This window comes from Castor canadensis, chromosome 6, assembly GCF_047511655.1.
Source record: "Castor canadensis chromosome 6, mCasCan1.hap1v2, whole genome shotgun sequence".
In the NCBI taxonomy this organism is placed as follows: Eukaryota; Metazoa; Chordata; class Mammalia; order Rodentia; family Castoridae; genus Castor; species Castor canadensis.
Genome location: NC_133391.1, coordinates 76,518,131 through 76,537,065, shown reverse-complemented (window position 1 = coordinate 76,537,065; position 18,935 = coordinate 76,518,131). Strand labels below are relative to the sequence as shown.

At 43.6% G+C, this 18,935-nt stretch overlaps 1 protein-coding gene across 10 annotated transcripts in view; it reads left to right on the top strand.

Moving 5' to 3' along the window:
* Positions 1-18,935, top strand: part of Arhgap26 (Rho GTPase activating protein 26) — a 416,522-nt gene that overhangs the window by 76,783 nt on the left and 320,804 nt on the right. The window contains exon 1 of one of the 10 annotated variants that reach the window (XM_074076750.1): positions 149-173. The exons of the other annotated variants lie outside the window; for them this stretch is intronic. Within the exon in view, the coding sequence (XP_073932851.1) occupies positions 164-173 (10 nt within the window). The 5' untranslated portion in view covers positions 149-163. Of the gene's footprint in view, positions 1-148; positions 174-18,935 lie in introns of those variants that run through there. 10 annotated transcript variants of the gene reach the window in all.

The window sequence follows — 18,935 nt, the reverse complement described above, 5'->3', positions numbered from 1 at the left end:
CAGCTCTCAAGGAGGCAGCCAGGAAAACAGGAGAAATCAGGCTTCCTCTTCCTAGGCATTGCTATTTTAGGGAAGAGAGATGAATGAGAGTGAGGGAGCAGCAGAGACTGGGATTTCAAGAATAACCAAGATGCTTTACATTCATTCTTTTTATCTGTGAAGAATGCTAACAGGTAGGTGCTGTCATCCTATTTTACAGATGACGCCACTGAGACCTGGAGACGTTAGAGGAGAGTAGCACATGTCAGAGGTGGGAGTCAGGGCAGCCCTGAATCAGATCACAGTGTTCTTGTTCTTCTGTGCCAAGCTGCTTCCCAAGGTGGAGTTAGAGCTCTGGGGTAAAGGGTAACTTCACGCCCTTTGCTGTTGATAAAGGAAATGCATTTCCTCCTGGTGGCCAGACATCCGCAGTTACTGTCTTTGTTATGTGCTCTAGATGGCTTTCTCTGTGCCATACTGCAGGCTTGTGTATTTTTAGAAAAGAAAGACTTCTGTGTGTACTGTTTATGTACAGAGACATACTGGTTTCTGTATATTAGAATAAGCTAATTAGTGTCAAACTGGTTGATGCCCATAAGCTGGTGGCCCTATCTTCTGACTGGCTGATACTGACCATGATGACTTCAGGGTGTCTCTTTGATAGACTAAGCTTCAAGACCCCTTAGAGATCTGCTTTTACTTTCCTTCCAAGCCTGGACTTGCCACCAGCATAGCTCCTGGGTTGTCAGCAGCTGGTCAGGCTGCAGCTTTTTCTTTTGACATTCCCTGCTGGTATTTTCCTCTTTTATATTTTATCATCCCAACCTCAACCACCTGCCTTTTTCCCCTCTGAGAACAATGGCATTTTGAATTCTTGTATTTTGTGCACTGGCCACATGAAGCCTCTGTGCACTGGTTCCTAGGACTTCTCAGGGCCAAGCTGCTGTGTGTGAAAGGGCAGGGGACTTCAGTGTCTGGTTTCTGTGTACCTGCATAGCACCTCTGCCACACCATTGCCTGCTTGCATTTATAGCTGACTCTCATCAAGTGTTTGCTGTATGCCAGTCACTGGCTACACACAGAACCTCTTGAATGCTTTCTGGAACACTGTGAGTTTGGCTGTAGCTAATGGATCTTCCACCTGCTCAAGATCATATGGCTGGAGTACTGCCTACACTCAGCAGGGAGCAGAGGCACATGTGTGGTGAGAGGGAGCCCACCGCAGCATAGGAGGGAGGGTAGGGCACACTAGCTTTGGTGCCTGTCTTTTGCTGCCAGGAGGATGTTCTTTGGTATAATGTAGGTGAGCCTGAATTTCAGGTCCTCTTAAGGATTAGTCTCTTTGACCTTCCTTTCTTCTCTGGTAAAGAGGATTTGGATGGGATTTCCTTTTGGTGGGGACACACAGTCTTAATAAGGGCTGCAGAATTGAGCCTTCTTCTTTCTGGATGTGTCATTTTTGCTCACACCTGGGCTGTGATTGCCCTGGCTTTCTCCTTGTTGAGCTCTGGAATGAAGACTGCATCTCAGAGACATTTGGGAGATAAAGAGACTTAATTTTATGCTGTCCTGTGAGGTTCTGTTTGTAGGATGTTGGTCAGTACTTCCTTATCTTTCTTTGGTAGTTTGACAAATGTCCTTCATTCTTTGTTGTTATTGTCTTCATTTATTCATTCATTCATTCATATCTGAGTAGTATGTTTAACGCACAGTGCATGTGAATATCTTTCCCTTAAAGAAGGCTACTATGGGGAGATGAAGACCTAGAACAACCAGTGTGTTAAGAACTTTTCATAACAACCCTAAGGTAGGTAGAATGATGGAGAGGGCAGTAGAGGAGGATTAAGAGAGGGCCCAGCCAGTGTAAGGTTCTGAAAGTGAGAATCTCAGCCTGATTGCTTGCTGTCTGGATCTTGGGAAAATTACTGACTCTCTAATACTTTTTTCACTCATCTATGCAACAGCACATACCTCATACAATTTTGAAGTCAAATGAGACAATGTTTATAAATTTCACAGCATTACTCTGGTACATAGTAAGATCTTAATAAAAGGCAGCTATTTTTCCTTTGTATTATTCTTAGGAATTGTAATGCCCTTGCTTTAAATATACACAAACCAAGCCTTGAGGAGACTGTCCCAGACTGTGTCAAACAGCCAATACAGCAAAGGATGATGCTGTATTAATTGCTATCGGGTGGCACACATAAAGTGCCATGAAGAAGTTTAAGAGAGGGATGGCTCCTGCTCTGTGTGGGTGGAGGGAGATGCTCCAGGCAGCTTGGCATGGAATGGGACAACTTCCTGAGGAGATGGCATTTGGAGGATTCTCCCATCTGGACAACTAGAGATCAGGCAGCTCAACATTGCTGGTGGAGGGAAAAGCAAGACAGCATTCAGGGATGAGGACTAGGTTGTGTGTGAGCTCAGGAGTCCTGGGATTCAGAGTAGAAATGATGCTGTATGAGCCCAGGCTGGTTTGGTTCTGACCTAGGTTAGTGCCCTACCTTGGAGGGGCTCCTCACAGAGTTGTTAGGTCCAATTTGAATGGTAGTGGTTGGAGGTGGTAAAGCTTTAGTTGGCGAAGGGAGTAATTTGGGGGAAAGGAATTTTGGACTTGAGTTGTGGCGAGGTTGATTTCTACTTAGTAAGGCCCAGGACTGTGCTTCTGTGACAAAATACCAACATGCTTGGCCACCTGGTACTAAGCTGTAAGTTGCTGTAGACATTAGTTTTGGTTTTACCTGGACCATGAGTCACATACTCCCTGAGCTATTTTGTTAGTACTGCTGAGACACAGAACTTTGGACCAAGCAAATGCTTGTTTGAAGTAAATATTGTGTGTGGCCCTGTAGTTTCCATATTCCATTTCCCTTCATGACTCCCTTCTGGTTTATCCTTATTCTCCATGGTCAGATTCTCACCATAGGTGGTTCTCAAACCTCAAGTCATCAGCAAAGGCCAGACACCCCTCACTTCCTCTGACACGTGTCTGAGGAATGGGTGTATGTAAATCCATTTGTAGATGGTGTAGATGCTGCCAAGGTGCACACGATGTGAAAGAATCCTGCCTGCGTGAGTCCTTAGCGAGGCAAAGGATGGCTTTAGTTTTGAACATCTGTGCATCATATCTGTTAATTTCTGTGGTTTTTATACATTGGGCTTTCTAGAGCAGACAACAAGATTGGAAGCTCATTAAAACAGGGACCTGCTTTCTCACTGTAGTAGCCTGGCCATGACTTGTGGGAATCAACCAGCGAGCTTTTGAGTTCTGCCAAGGTAGCTACTTCTTTCCTCCTACTGGGTTTTTTAGTCTAAGTAAAGACTGCGAGAGGACAAATGTGGGTGTGTGAGAGATGCCAAGAGCAATTAGTTACTTTTGCACTAGATTAGCTTTAACCTGGAGATAATGTTCCAAAAAATGTACCTAAAGGCTCTGTCACGCTGGTTATTGGTTTCATGTCAATTCCATTACCAACTCCAACTTGATTTTTACAAAATTGTTTTTATTGCCATCTACTCTGAGCCTCAAATGGCACTTTTAAAAGGCACAAAGGGAGTCTGGGTTGTAACTCAGTAGCAGAACGTGTGCTTAGCATGTGCTGGGCTATGGGTTTAATACTCAGCATCCTTTCCACCCCCCACCAAAAAAAAAAAAAGCACAAAGGGATGGGAATGAAGGTCTGAAAAATGATTTGAAAGATGGAAACCATTAAGAAAACAGGATCATTTTCATCTTAGCTAAAGTCGTTCAAGAAGATTGTCATTGTGAGGTAGGTGTGAGTTCTCTTTGTTTTCTAACCCTTGGGTGAGACAGATTCTCATTTAAAAAAGAAATGAAGGAAGGAGGGAGGGAGGGAGGGAGGGAGGGAGGAAGGAAGGAAGGAAGGAAGGAAGGAAGGAAGGAAGGAAGGAAGGAAGGAAGGAAGGAAGGAAGGAAAAAAAAAAGCAAGCCCAGGGCTTCAGAACAGGTGAGGCAACTGCAGCCGCATGTTTTTCTCTCCTCTCCCAGAACATGCCCATTTATGTTCAGATGGTCCTCTAGAAAGGTGAGTGATGCTTGAGGTGTATATTTGCAAAACTACCTGCCATGTGGACTTTGGACTTAGTGTGCTGTATGGTTGGAGAGGAAAGGGCACTTCTCCCCACCACTGCTGATGAGTAGCACAGCAACATCCAGCTTCCCAGGGCTGAGCTCCTACTTGCTGTGCTTCCTGCTTCTCTGGACATTTGTTGCATTAAGTTGTGCATCTGAGCACCCCTTCCTTCCCTTTCAGTGGCAAACTTCCCTCTGTTTGCAAACATGCTGAAGTATAAGATATCTTTAAAACAGAAAAAAAAAAACCAAACTCAAACAAAACTTTCCGTTGTACTCCCACTGAAGTGCTGTATCCACTGCTGCTTCTCTGACAGCTAGACAACTTGACAGAGTATTTTATGCTCACTGCCTCTACTGCTTCACCACCAAAAGTCCTGGCTCTTCCCCCCAAATTCTCCTCTGAACTTGCCATCTCAAAGGTACAAAGGACACCTGGTCTATTAAAGCAGTGATTTTTCCATAACATCCCTTGTCTTTCAGAAACTTTCTTCCTCAATTACTGCTCTCTAGGCTTCCTTTGTTCCCTTCTGAACACAGGGAATATATTGCTTATATTCTTTGTCCTGTGAGTCTTCTAAGGCTCCCTCTCTCTCCTTCTCTTCCCAAACCAGAAGATCTGTCTGACTCTGTTACCCATCTGTCCAGTGCCTGGCTTCTGCCATCATGTGGACGTAATTTCCAGACTTTTCTCCTGAAGCCTCTTGCACCCTCCAGTACTTTCATTTCCTGATGTCCACAGGCATCTCTCATCAGTATGTCTTGCTGGCATCTCAGTCTTGACATGTCTCCATCTTCATTCCCCTAACCTGCTTCTCCTCCATGGTCCCTATTTCTGTTAAAGATGCTATGGCTGTCTCAGTCACCCATGCTCTAACTCTGAAACCACACATAATGATGCATGTTTACCCTAATGAGTTCATCTCCAAAATCTCCTGAGATTTTATACACCCTTTTCTTGTCATGCCTGAGACATGACCCTCACTACCTCTAAACTGGGTTCCAGACAGAGCCCCCTTGCTTGAATCCTTACTTTCCTTCATCTGTGCACACCATGGCTCTGCTCTATCATCTCCTCCAGCCCCCACCCATGCTCCTTCCCTAGGCTTCCACAGAGCATAGCAGCCTACTTCTTCAGCTCCACCTTTGACATTTCTCTTTCTTTTGGCTCTGCTGTTCCCTGTACAGGCAGTCCAATGTTCTGCGTCTGTGCTGTTGTCCACCTTGTCCCCTTCTTGTAGGGCTTAGCTTCTTCATCTCTTCTGATCAAGCTCTCTGTATCAGTTCAAATATCCCTTCCTTGGAGGACATTATCCTCCCAGTTGGGGTTGCTTTCTCCTTGTACTGAACTCTCATTACAGAATTATAGATAGTCTCATATTCTTATTTTTCTATCTCTCTCCTCTCCTTTAACATTTTTTTCCCTTGCCATCAACTTTATTTTAAATGATTTTTGAGCCATTTTCTAGTAGTTAAGAACAATACGTGGGAATCAGACCTGTTTTTGAACACAAACTTTTGAAGTTAATGTAACTGTGGAACAGTTTCCTAGTATTTCTGACCCTTCACCTCTCCCTAAAATAGGGACAATGAAGCCTGTCTGATCAGGCTGTTGGGAGGACTGAAGGAGATGATATAAGCCAGTGTCAGGCACATTATAGACCCTTTACATGGTCTCCTTTCTATCTTCTCTTATGAATCTGCTAAATTATTGGGGATGAATGCTTTTTATTTTTGTATTGTGCAGAACCCTATGTCTCATATATAGCAAATAAGGAATAGATAGTAACCAAATGTTGAAGGGATGTGAAAGAACCTCATAGAGTACATATGATAGCTGATGTTCTTACTGTGCAAATGTCTAGCATTAGAGGATAAGCTCAATGCACAGCATAAACCAGGTCCCAGATTTCTGCATCACCTCTGAGTTTAAACTACAGATTAACTAGGGCAAATTTGATGGTGAAATAATTTGTTGTACAGATGGGTGGGTTTTGTGTTTTTGGTCACAAAGAAAATGCACTTTTGACATTAGCTGAGATAACATCAGGCATTAGGTTGTGATCAAACATCATTAGACCATGTACAGGTTTGAGATTACATTTTTAATGACTCAGTTCAGTTGCTTTATTAGCAGCAATTTGGCATCTTGCCTCTCATAGGTTCACACAAAAGAACTGAGCTTTGCTTCCATAATCAGAAGGTGAATACAACTATTTGTGGATCACTGATGGCACTGGTGCTTTTTGGCAGCTATGGAGAACTCGTTCTAGCCATAGGTCCTATGTGGTGCCCTGTCTTTCTTATCTTATACTAGCTCCTTACCATGCCTACCCTCTGGTGTGCTGGCCTTCTTAGTTACATGCTTTCCAACCCTGTGCCCCTGCCCTCTTCTGTTGCTTCTGCACAAGGAGGCTCTTCCATTTCTTCTTTGTTGGGTTCACTTCATTTCTGCTTATTATTCACTTCATTTCTCTGAACTTGCTGAGGTTCAGAGAAGTGAGACGCTTGCCTGAGGCCATAACAGGTTGTTCATAGAGTCTGTACATAGGCACCACTCCCTCACCTTGAAAAGATGATTGACTTTGACCAGAAGATAGAAGTGAAAATGTACTCCAACAGTAGTTTGGCTTTGCTAGCTGTCTCCCTCCTGCCAGAGCTTGTTAAAATAATGATAAACATTTGTTCTAGAGGGTTCTGTGGAGTTTCTGTGAAGAGGCAGGTAATGTTGTTCAGAGACATGTTAATGGGAAAAGGAAGGGTCTTATGAGTAAGGTAGGCAATAGGATACAGCTTCAGGGTGATAGTTTACTAGGTTGGGGTTCAGAGCAGCCAGGCACAGTTTAGAAGAAATAGTTCTCTGGTGGGATTCATTCATTCGCATAAGTGGGTATTGCCAAGGGTACCGTGTTGTCCTCCTGTGATGTGGAACTGGCCCACTCCCAAGGCATCTCCAGACTCATCTTTACCAAGTACATCTGCTGGCCAATGACTTTATTCAAAGGCATTCTTGGGAAAGGGAGTCGGTGTGGCAGGATCTGGATTCTTACAAGTGACTTGTAGCTCTTCGGAATTGTGTTTAATTTCTTCAAGGAGGCTATCTTGGAGCAGATTTACTTTACTTTATGTTTCCTTAAATGACTAATTAGAGCAGTCATGCTATTAATCTTGAGTGCCTATGGCTTACAACCACAGGGATTTTTATCCAGATCTTCCCTGTATTCTCACATGTCGATGTATTTTGGCTGCTTACTGCCTGTGGACTGCCAGCAGTTGGATTGATTTTACATGACTTGGACGAGTGTACTGGACAGGGACAGTGGGAAGGTTCTTTGATCCAGAGGAGGTCTTTGTTGCTTTGGACCTCTCTGTCTTCATTACAGCCATGATCTCATGCAGGAAGTTTGCATCTTAGTTGTATTTTACAAGACTAGTAAGACAGAAAAGTGTACCAGACCAAAGCCCTGTATGCTGCTCTGCCTGCAGCCATGGATTTCAGCGGTTCAAGCTGTTGTCTCTCCTTGTTCCATTGAAGTGTTGTGATATTGAGTCCTTCCTTTGTCACAAAGTGATATGAGAATCTCTTGCAAAGGGGTGCTACTTTGCAACCTTGCTCTCAATGGCTTCTTAAATTTGCCTTGTCAAACCTCAGAGGTGGAGAAAGTACGGATGGGGGAGGGTCAGAGAGTCACTCAGAAAAGAACAGTGTCCCCAAGTCTCATCATTCTCCCTAGAAGAATCACTTAGGCTATAAAATGACTGATATGCAACTTACCTGATGGTGGGGAAGCTGAGATTTTTAAATTGTGGCATGTAGACTCAGGTTCCTGGATTTTTATTTTTTGTTGCTATGGCTGGCAATTTTCCCATTTGTAGAATGGCTTTATACAATAATACCTACCTGTAATGGATTTGGGGAGAATTCAGTGAATACCACTTTAAAGCACTTAGGGTCTAGGTACACGATAAGCTTTCAGAAAACTCTTATTAAAATGTTGAAAGTCCTTCAAGTGCTTTAACTCCTCATTCTGAGAATGCTGCTTGTCCTTTCATGATGTAGGCAGCACTTATCTTTTCTACTTGGGTTCACATTTGCAGGAACCTACACGCCTCACCACATCTCTGTTTTTCATATTTTGTTTGTAGTGTAATGGAAATGTGATTGTATAGTATCTGACCCAGTGTAGTTGTTTAATTAATTCTTGTTGAATTAATGAATAAATGAATGAGTAAACAGACCCAAGAACAGCAGCATGACAGGGTGGCATGTTTGGTGTAGTTAGATAACTGTTGTCAGTTCATGACCTCACAAACCTTTACTTCCCAGGAGATCACAAAAGTATGTAGCAAAATAGTGGGCAAACTAGGTTTTTTTTTTTTTTTTTTTTTGGTGGTACTGGGGTTTGAACTCAGGGCTTCATACTTGCTAGGCTGGTGCTCTACTGCTTGAGCCGTGCCTCCAGCCTCAAACTAGTTTTTTTTAAAAAGCTTAATTGTCACACACAAAAACTTTACTTAAGCATATAAGTTTGATAAATTTTGCATCTATATGCTTCTGTGAATCCCGCATAATATTGGGGGATTCTTAATGCCTATTTCTAAAATGTTTTATTTCTCCATAGCTGATAAGCCACTTCCATCTTGGACTCAGATGTGGCTCTTCACACCATTCCCTTCTAGACTTCATCTTTACATTTTTTTAAGGTGTTTTGAGACAGGGTTTTGCTAGGTAACCCAGTCTGGTCTCCAACTTGTGATCCCGCCTCCATCTCCTGAGTGCTGGTATTACAGGAATGTTAACACCACACCTGGTTTGCCTTTTTAGATTATTACTGACAGTTTTAATGGTTATAGTGTGTTTGTTGAGTATCTGTCTGTACTAGGTTGCAGGTTTAGGAGCACAAGGACTATGTCAGTTTTATTTGGTGTTTTATTCTTATTGTCTCCCACAGTCCCTGACATATAGGAGGTGTCTAGTGAAGAGGTAAAAGATGAATGAATGAACCCATTGCCAGAATAAATTCATTGCTGGGCTTGAATTGGAAGCAAAGGAAATTGAGTTCTTAGAGATTATAAATATTCTTATCATCAGTAGAGGGAAATCAAAGGGAAGAAAGGTGCCATTGGCTAAGTGTATTTCCCAAAAGTTCATGTGTTGGAAACCTACTCCTCAAATTCATGTTACTGGTATTTGGAGGTGGGGCCTTTAGGAGGCAATTAGGGTTTGATGAGGACATGGGAGTGAGGCTGTATAAGAAATATAATGGTATTGTTGACTTTATAAGAAGAAGAAGAAGAAGAAGGGAGACCTGAGCTTGCACACTTGCTTCATCTTATCATGTGAAACCCAATACCATGTTATGGCACAGCAAGAAGACCAGGTACTGGCACCATGCTCTTGGATTCCCTAGCCTCCAGAACTTGAGCTGAATAAACATCTATTCTTGATAAATTATCCAGTCTGTGGTGTTCCGTTATAGCAACCAAAGTAGGCTAAGATAAAAGGCCTCTTAGGATCTGAATTACTTTAACTTTATTACTGATGTGAGATCAAGTAGACCCAAGAAATACAGGGAATCTAAAATGACGGAAGCCAGACCCAGAGATGAGGCATGTGGGGACCTCCTCTGTCATTCCGAGACCCAGATGTTTTGTGGGAGGTTAAATGTTTTTGCTGTGGCTTTGTTTATTGTTTTGTTTTGTTTTATTACCAACTATTTCTCTATTCAGCTGCCATATAAGGGGTTTTAAGTGGTTATGCTATTAGAAGGACCCCCAGATCTCTTTTTTTCTCTAGTTTGTGCTTTTCCTCCCCCTGTTCCCCATCATATTTGACCATGAAATTTCTAGAGTCATCTCTAGTTCCCTCAGAGAAGTCTCTCTAAGACAGCAGATAAAGGAAAATCATAAAAATAATAATTAAAAATGACACAACCCTGCAGTGGTGTGTGGTGTGTATTTTGGCAAGAGTGAAGTCAACATTTTAGAACAGTAAATACTCTCCATGGTGGAGGACTGGCAAAACAGGCTTTTAAAAGCTTCACTACAGAAAAAAGGGGAGGGATGGGAAAAGAGAGCATATTTGTGTTGGTGAACCTGTTTTTCTACCTAATGGTTATAGCAGAGGAGGAATGCTAGATAAATATGTATACATATATAAATGTATAAATATATACATTGTTGAGCCTGGGGGGTTGAACTCAGGGCCTCTTGCTTGCTAGGCAAGTGCTCTATCACTTGAGCCACTCGCCAGCCCTCTTTGTGTTGGTTATTGGTTATTTTTGAGATAAGGTCTTGCTTTATGTTCGGGCTGGCCTGGACTGTCATGCTTGTATTTGTGCTTCCCTATATAGCTGGGATGATAGGTGTGTAACAAATGCCCCACCATTGGGTAAAATGAGGTCTTTTTTGCCTAGGCCATCCTCAAATTGTGATCCTCCTGATCTCTGCTTCCTGAATAGCTAGGTCTACAGACGTGAGCCACTGTACCTGCCTGAATGTCAAATTAATTTACAGTTATTGTTTCTTTCAGGTGCTAGTTGACCACTGGTTTTTCTGGGATGAAATGAGGTGGTGGTTCCAGAGGTCTCCTTTAAGAAGGCTCTGATATTCTTTGCACTTTTAAGTTGTGCTTTGTGTGTACTTCATCCTAGGCTTTGATACCTAAATATGTATCCATCCTTTCATTCGCCCATCTGTGCATCACTAGCAACTGCCTGTATGTCCCAGGCACTAGTCTGTCCATTCATCCATCCATCTTCAGTCTATTCATCCTTCATCCATCTACATTATTGATTGCCAGTGCTAGATAGTGTCAAGACCCTGGGAACCCTGAATAGGACATAATTTAGCATGGAGGCAAGTTCTTGAACAAGATTATTCTGTTGTTTTTTCAGCCTTAATTAGAAGTCACTAGTGACTGACTTGGATTTCCCCATACCCTGATATGTAAGGCCATGAGGGCACAGGCTGTATCTGCTTCTTGCCTGGCTTTGTGTTTCTAGCTACACGTGCATTATATTAGGCACATAGGTATACAATACATAGTTTTTTGAATAAACTAACAGAATAAATGAGTAATCTGTAGTACAGTTTACTCCTTTAATAGCAGTGTACTTGCAGCTAGGAGAAGTCACATAGAAGGCAGGTCTCATTTCTGGGCCAAGTCATGGAGAATGAGGGATGTCTGCATGGGCTGCTTAGTTAACTTCTCTTTATTTCCACGAACTGAGCTCCAGTGAGCACTGGCTATGATAGTGTACAGGTCTGCTCCGGTCTTTGCATTCTCAGAGCTGCCCACACTGAGGAAGTGTAGAAAGTGCTGGGAGGGAAAAATCTGAGTGCCATGGGCACCCATTGGGCCAACCTGGGCTGGTAGAGGGGTGGCCAGGGCAATGTTTGTGAAGCCACACCTTGATGGATTTCCTGGAGGGACCAGGTGTTAGTGTGTTGATGGAGGTGGAAGAGGTCTTGCAGGATTCTCTTAGATGAGGCTGGAGCTTACCCACTTCACTATGGGAAGAGTAAGGATTCCTTTTTGTTGTTGTTGTCCCAGGACATGTGGATTTTGGTAACAATATGACTTTAAGGCCCAGGGTTCCTAAGGCAGTAGTGTATTAGCTTCTTGGGGCTGCCATAACAATTTACCACAAATTTACTTTCTCATTGTTGTGGAGGCTAGAAATCTGAAATCAGGGTGTCAGCAGGGCCACGTTCACTCTGAGGGATCAGGAAGAATCCTTCCCTTCCTCTTCCGATCTTCTAGTGGCTCATGGCAATCCTTGGTGTTCCTTGGCTTGTACTGCTCACTCCACTTTCTGCCTTGTCTCACATAACCTTCTTCCTTGTGTCTCTTCTTGTGTAAGGACACTAGTCATTGGACTTAGGGCTCAGTCTTATCCAGTGTGACCTCATTTTGACTGATTACCTCTGTAGAGACCTGTTTCCAAATAAGGTTAACTGGTTTCCAAATAAGGTTCCAGGTAGATATGGATTTGGGGGACACTGTTGAGCACTGAGCGAGGGGTATTGAGGTTAGTGGTAGAGTGCTAGCTGGTTTCATTATTAGCCTTCTTATTTCTTAAGGTTTCTAGCTAACGAGGAAAGTGAGGCTGGACAGGGTTGCAGGGGGTCCACCAACAGCTGGAATTCCTGTCCCTGATGAGGGTGCTGGGGTATTGTGAGACCGTGAGAGGTAGCATTGCTCATGTGGGTCTCCCCTTCACCCTGTTTGTCCTGTTCTTCCTGGAGTGAGGGGAACATGTCAGGTTCCTTACTGTCCCAGGAGCACCTTGAGACAGGAGGAAGTATCCATGAGAGTAAAGTGGCCAGAATAATTAATGACCTGAGCGAACAATGGCCTGGGGTTTTTCCATGGTTCTTCTCTCCTCCGGGAACAGTTTCCTGCTGGTTTCTTGGAGGCATGTTGCCAGGGACTTTCCTGGTCTACAGGACATCTCTTTCCTTCACTTGCTTGTTTCTCTGCCGTCTCAGGTTCAGTGTTACAAGCTTCTTCCAGTTTCTAGGTGTTTCAACTGTGCATGCAGTGGTTTCCTGTAAACAGTGACTCTTAAATTTATTGTGGATAAGAATCAACGGGAGAACTTATCAAAAAGGGAGATTTTAAGTTAGAGTCCCAGAATTTCTTATTTAGTAAGTCTGGGTGTTCTGATGCAGGTGAATACCAAAAGCCAAATTGAGAAACACTTTCCCAAAGGGTGTGCTTGTGGATCTGTGGGTGTATTCCTTTGGGTGATGCCTGTTGAATTAGAAAGGCTGGTTCTGCGTTTGCCTGATGTGAATTGGCACGATTTGTCAATGGATTATATGTTTAAAATTCTGGCCTAAGGCTGGCCTGGAACTCGTAGTCCTCCTGCCTCAGCATCCCGAGCGCTGAGATTAGGGTGTGGGCCACGTTGCCTGGCTCCTTTTGTTTTAATGGGATATGTCATTGATTTTTTAACCCAAAAGATCATCACTGTATTTCCAGTTACTTTTTAGTTTCTCTTTTTATTAAAAAAACTGACTTAAAATCAGAAGTATGGTTTATTTTTCTCCTTATTTCTTAGCTTTTGTCGTTGATCAATACTTTTCCAGTCTGAGTTAAAATGTTTATCACCTTTACTTTATTTGTATCCTTAATTCTAATTTTTTTCTTTAAGAAAACCAATACAAACTCATAAGAAATAAAAAATTCTGGCCTAGATATGTTATGTAGATACAAAATGCAAATTCCTTTTCTAACACTTGTCTATAGGCAAAGTGACTTGAAAATAGGACTAGTGGTACCTTGAAAACATTATAGGTATCTTATCTTGTTGGATGAGGTAGTAAGTGAGTGGGGAATGTGTGTTTTGTGGCTTCGAGACTGAGTCCAGGAATTGGGGTTTAGATTGTGTTGTGTGTTATGGAGGAATGAATAATGGGATGGCTGTGTTGTGTCTATTTCTGAGGTCCAGCTTTTCCTTTCTGTGTAAAGGCAAATGCAGGATTTGTCATTCTTCTGAATGAACTCTTACAAAAGAATCATTTGGCCCAGTATGGTGACTTGCATTTATAAATCCTAGCTATTTGGGAGGTGGAGATTGGGAGGATTATAGTTTGAGGCTAGCCTGGGCAAAAAATTAGTGATACCCCATCTCAACAAACAAGCTGGGCAGTGGTGGTTCATACCTGTGAGTCCGGCTACGTGGAGCATGGAGGGGGGTGGATCATGGTCTGAGGCTAGCCTGAACAAAAATATGAGACCCTTTCAAAAAAATAATGAAAAAGAAAAAAAAAGAGTCATGTTTTCTTTCCTGTATTTGTTTATGCATTTAAAAATATTATTGGGAGCCAGGTGTGGTGGAACATGTCTATAATCCCAGCACTCAGGAGGTAGAGGCAGGAAAACTGTTGCATTTGAGGTCGGTCTGGGATACATGATACATAGTGAGTTTGAGGCCAGCTTAGGTTATATAGTGAGACCTGTCTCAAAAAAAAGAAACAAAACAGAACCATTATTGGAGGCTTATGATTCACTAGAATTGTGATAATCCTCTTTTATAAACAAAGCAGTTATGGTTCCTGCTTGCCTGGAGTTTATAATGTAACCAGGAAAGTATCCTTTAGATAGTCACCCCAAATTAAAGGAAACCACCAGTCCTACAAAGGGTTGGGAAGAGAAATTCTAGGGAGCCTGGAAAGCCTTCCTCTGGGAGGGAGGGAAGTGACCCTTCAAGCAGCGTCTGATAGGCTAAGGGCAGTGCCCAGGTGGCAGTGGGGAGAGATCCACTCAGAGGTGTAGGCCAGGCTTTGTGGGGGACGGAGCCTGGCACCTTGTGGAACTGAAAGTTGGTTGTGGTGCTGGGTCACACATGATGGGTAAGGCTAGCAGGTCATGCTGACAAAGCAGGTTTTGTAGGTGTGGTCAGGTTTATCTTGAAAGGAATGGAAAGAGACTCCTTTGGGGAGGGCTTGAAAGGGGCAGTGAGAAGATCAGATCTGCCTTTTGAATAGGTTGTTCTGGACAGCTGAGTGACAGATGGTCTGGAGAGGGGCAGGGAGGAAGTGGGGAGGCCAGGTAGGAGTCCAGGCCAGAGATGACAGGGATGGCATCTTGGTCTTCCTCAAGGTCCCAATGGAGGAGAGGAGAGTTAATTGAGGTAGCAAGGGAATCCCAGGGTAGTATTCCTGTGATCAGGGCCAGCTGCTTAATCCTTGGGACTCCTTCAAAACACAGACATAAATGCTGTTAAAGATGCTAAAATAGAAAGCTGCACTCTTTCCTGGTCTCTCTATTGACTTGTGGTGTTTTAAATTTGCTATTTAATGTTGTACTCAAAAGGAAAAGTTAAAAATTCAACTTATTAGTAAGAATTTTTCTGTTAATCTTCATGTTGTTCAGTGCCAATTTTGAATGTATAAGATCAGCTGACTTGTATGTACAATCACCAAAATTAATTTCATACTTCATACCTCATATGCATTAATTTTGTTTTCTAAGAACAGTAGAAATGCTGCACGAAATAATTGCTTTTTTTTCTGTTCTCAATGCCTGCACATCCGTCACCATGCACTCCCTTTGGCTTGCTGAGTACTGAGGGACTGGAAGGAAAGGAGCTTTGGGTAGCCCGGTCTTTCCTGTCCTGTGTCATCATGGTTAGTGTCAGTGGTTGGCTTATCCAGGAAATAACTCAAGTAAGAAAGGCTCTGAGAGGGTCCCTGGGCCACTCAAGTTCCTTAGAGCACCACTGCCTTCTTGCCCTTGGCAAGTTCTGGTTGGAGGGGAAGACCTGGTTTCTCAGGGCTGTCAGTGTCCCTGCTTACCTGTGGCTATAATGTGTGTATCTTGTACTCTCTTTGAGTCTCACTGAACTGCCACACTTCATGGGTCTCCTAGAATTCTTTGCTTATGGGCCACAAAGCACTATATGCACCTGGGGCCACAAGGAATCCCTGGGGGCTCTGTGACACCCCGGCTACACATTTCTGCTCACTCCTGTGCTCCACTGTCCCACCAGCCTTCTCTTACAAAACTCATGTCCAAAGATAAAATTTTAAAATTTCAAGACAGCTACATCAGAACATTAAACCAAGCAGGCCCTTCTGAGAACAGGGCCCCAAACAGCTGTACACATTGCATGTCCATGAAGCTGCCTTGCCTGTACCTCAGGCTCTCCCATTTTTCAGCTGCTCCTGAGCTTGTATCTTTTATTCACTTGGCTCTGTGTGTCAGAGATTAACTGAGGCAGAGCTTGTATTGGCAGCCTGGCCCAGGCCTGTGGTCCAGGAGTGCTTGGCTCCCCGAGTGCTTGGCGGTGAAGGCAGCTGTCCCTCCTGCGAGAAGCCTGATTTCCGGATGAGTTTCTGGGTAGTCGTCACCCAACCATTCATCAGCTCCAGGTGCCCTGAGCAGGGTCTTTACAAATCAGGCCCTAAGCAGGGCTGTGTTCCTAGTGGGTTATGTGGCCTTCGGAATGAGACATGATTGAGGGTATTAAAAAAAAAAAAAAGACTCTAGCTTCAGAATTTGTGATTTTTCAGTTGAATTTTGTTCCCTCCTCCCACCCCTGTAGTCATCTAGATTTCTTCTACCATGAGCATGAATGACATGATTGGGAACATTTGTAAACCTGCCCTTAGGAATTAAAAGCCAGCTTGCCCCACAGAGCTAGCTCCGCCTTTGTAATCTGCAATGGCTCCATTGGTGGTGGTTGGCATTCTGAAGGTTTAGGTGACGACAGTTTTTGAACTTCAGCATGCATAAAATTTCCTGGGAGGCCCAGATGCCTGGACCCTAGCTCCAGACATTGAGATTGAGGGAGCCGGGGTGGGCCCCCTACAAGAGTCTATCATAAGCAGTGTAGTATTTTGAGCAATGCCTTTCTTTGTTCTCTCCCATTTTGTGGTGGTCCAGAGCAAGGTAGAGCTCAGAGAACTTGCTGGAGCCTGACTTCTTCCTTGGGCTGGGGAGGAGCAGGTGTTGGGTAAGGAGGCAAGGAGGTGGGAACCTGGGCATTTCTTGGGAGCCTCCGAGGGTGAATGTGTCCACCTGGATCTCTCTGCTGATCTCCAGAGGTGCGACAGGGATGTGGCTCATTAAACAGGGGATAGAAGAAAGTGAAACTAATTTCTGAGAGTGTTATTAGATGTGGCTTTCTTCAGAATTGCTAGGCAATTTTTTTCTTCTTCTTCGGGAAGCATTCATTTAATCCAGGGGGAGATGAACAGATTTTCCTCTTTTAATTAAATTTATTCCAGTGCTGGGGCACTGCTGCCTCACTTCCTGTGTCATTATTGTGGAGCTGTGCCTGGGGATTAGGCTGATTCAGTCGGGATCCTAATAATGCTGCGCCAGGCTTCGTGGGAAGGAGGGCGAGAAGAGGTCGACATGGTGGGGGTAGGAGGAAGGGAGGGAGGCGGCCGGGTGGCTGGATTGTCTTCTTATCTTCCCAGACATAAATCAGCTGGGCATTGTATTTACTACATTATTACATAAACTGTCTAATAGTAATACCTGTGGTTTATTGAGTGCTTACTGCAGGCCAAGCCCTGAGCTAAGTACTTCCATGCATCATCTCTTTTCTCACAGGACCTTCAGGGGGCAGACTTCCTTTGGGCTCCTTTTCACACAGGTGGGAACTGAACCCAGAGGCCTTGTAGGTGGCTGACATGGGATTTTGCACCCTGGGAGCCTCAGCACTTTTACCAGTATAGGCATCTTGGGCTGGTCAAAGTCCTTGATTTACATCCCATGCTGGGTTTTTTCTTGGCTAAGCTCAAGTTCATCTCAGCTGTTGATAAGAACTGCCAGAAGCGCATCTGATTTTTGTAGATATCTCTGGTTTCTGCTGTGGGTGACTTTCTGGGTTAACCCTGCTAAATACCAGTAAAGCTCTAATCCTTTGTGCTGGGTGATTGGTCAGCTTGTTTTTTTTTTTCTTTTTGTCATTGTTAGAAAAGGTTCAGGGTGACAAGGAGGTCACAGGACTTGGAGTCTCTATTCCCACTTTTCAAGTGACTTTCTTGCTTGTCCTGATTTGTTCCGTGCAAATGTGATTGCAGAGACCCTGGAAGGGGCAGGTCTAAGGGTTTAGAATGTAGCACTCCCTCGAAAGTCTAACTCAAATGAAATGACCTCGGGATAGAAAGCGCTGCATCCTGTGATGACCTGGAAAGGACTGAATGTGGCTGGAAGTCCATTATCCTCCCTGATTTACTATTTTGCAAGATTTCTCCTTGACTTTTAAAAGCTTTACAATTATTTTGGGAAATCTCTGTGAAGATACTGCTGAGGTAGCAATATTTGCTTTCTTTTTAATACTATGCATGGAGGAAGGCATGGAAAGAGGACAAAATGTCAGTTGCTTGGTAGCTCCCTGGTAGAGGTGGTAGCACTCTTATTGAAAATTTTTAGTCAGGTCCTGGATTCACATGTGGGTATTTGGGCCCTGTCTCTGTGAATCTGGGACAGAGCAGTACTGCTCTAATTCTTCATCTCCTGGATTTTTCTGGCTCTTTGTCCAATCTTCAACTTATTGGCAAAGCCTTTCATTTACTTATAAACCTCTTCCAAGAAGGTCTGGCTTTTGCTGTAAGTTTACGACCATAAATTTTCAGTTGGTACACGTCACCCTTTTAATCTAATTGAGCCAGCACATCATTGTGAAGACATCATTTTATTTGGGGGGTATTAGTTGCTATGGTTATTTGCTGAGACTAACACAGTCTGTGTTCTCTCAATTGGATTTTTGGAAGCTGCTCTTTGCAGATGACATAGAGGTGTGCCTTGCTATAGGAATATTTTACCACTAAAAAGAAAAAGAAAAAGGCAGACAAGATACTTTGGGTGGAATGTCAGAACACTGGTTCAGCCCCTGTTTTTCAGATTAGATTTCTACAGCAGAGTCTATCAAGCCTCAGCTTTCCCTGGGTTCACATGTGTGGCGGCTGTGTAAGATGCAGTCCATTTCTGCTTCTTACTCTAGGTTTTATTCTATCTGCATCATTTTAAGTTCTCTCGAGGAATTCATTCATTCATTCCTCTGTGATCCATTGAGGTCTTGCACGTTCCAGGCACTGTGCTGGAGGACAAACCAACTGTGTTCTTTGTTCTCAGGGTCTTGGTTGGAAGTTCAAACCCTTTTCCCAGAGAGTGTGGTGCCTGGGCCAGCATTCTCAGCATCACTAGTGTAGACATGTAGATTCCTGGGCTTCCAGGCTGACTGGATCAGAGTATGCATTTTGACTGGATGGCATAATGACTGGGGGGATGTTAAAGCTTGAGAAACCCATTCTGGAGGGAAGGGCATTCCAGAAGTAAAGTCAGACTTGAGGCCTAAGCCAGGATTCCTCACTCTTTCCACCTGCTCCTGTGCTT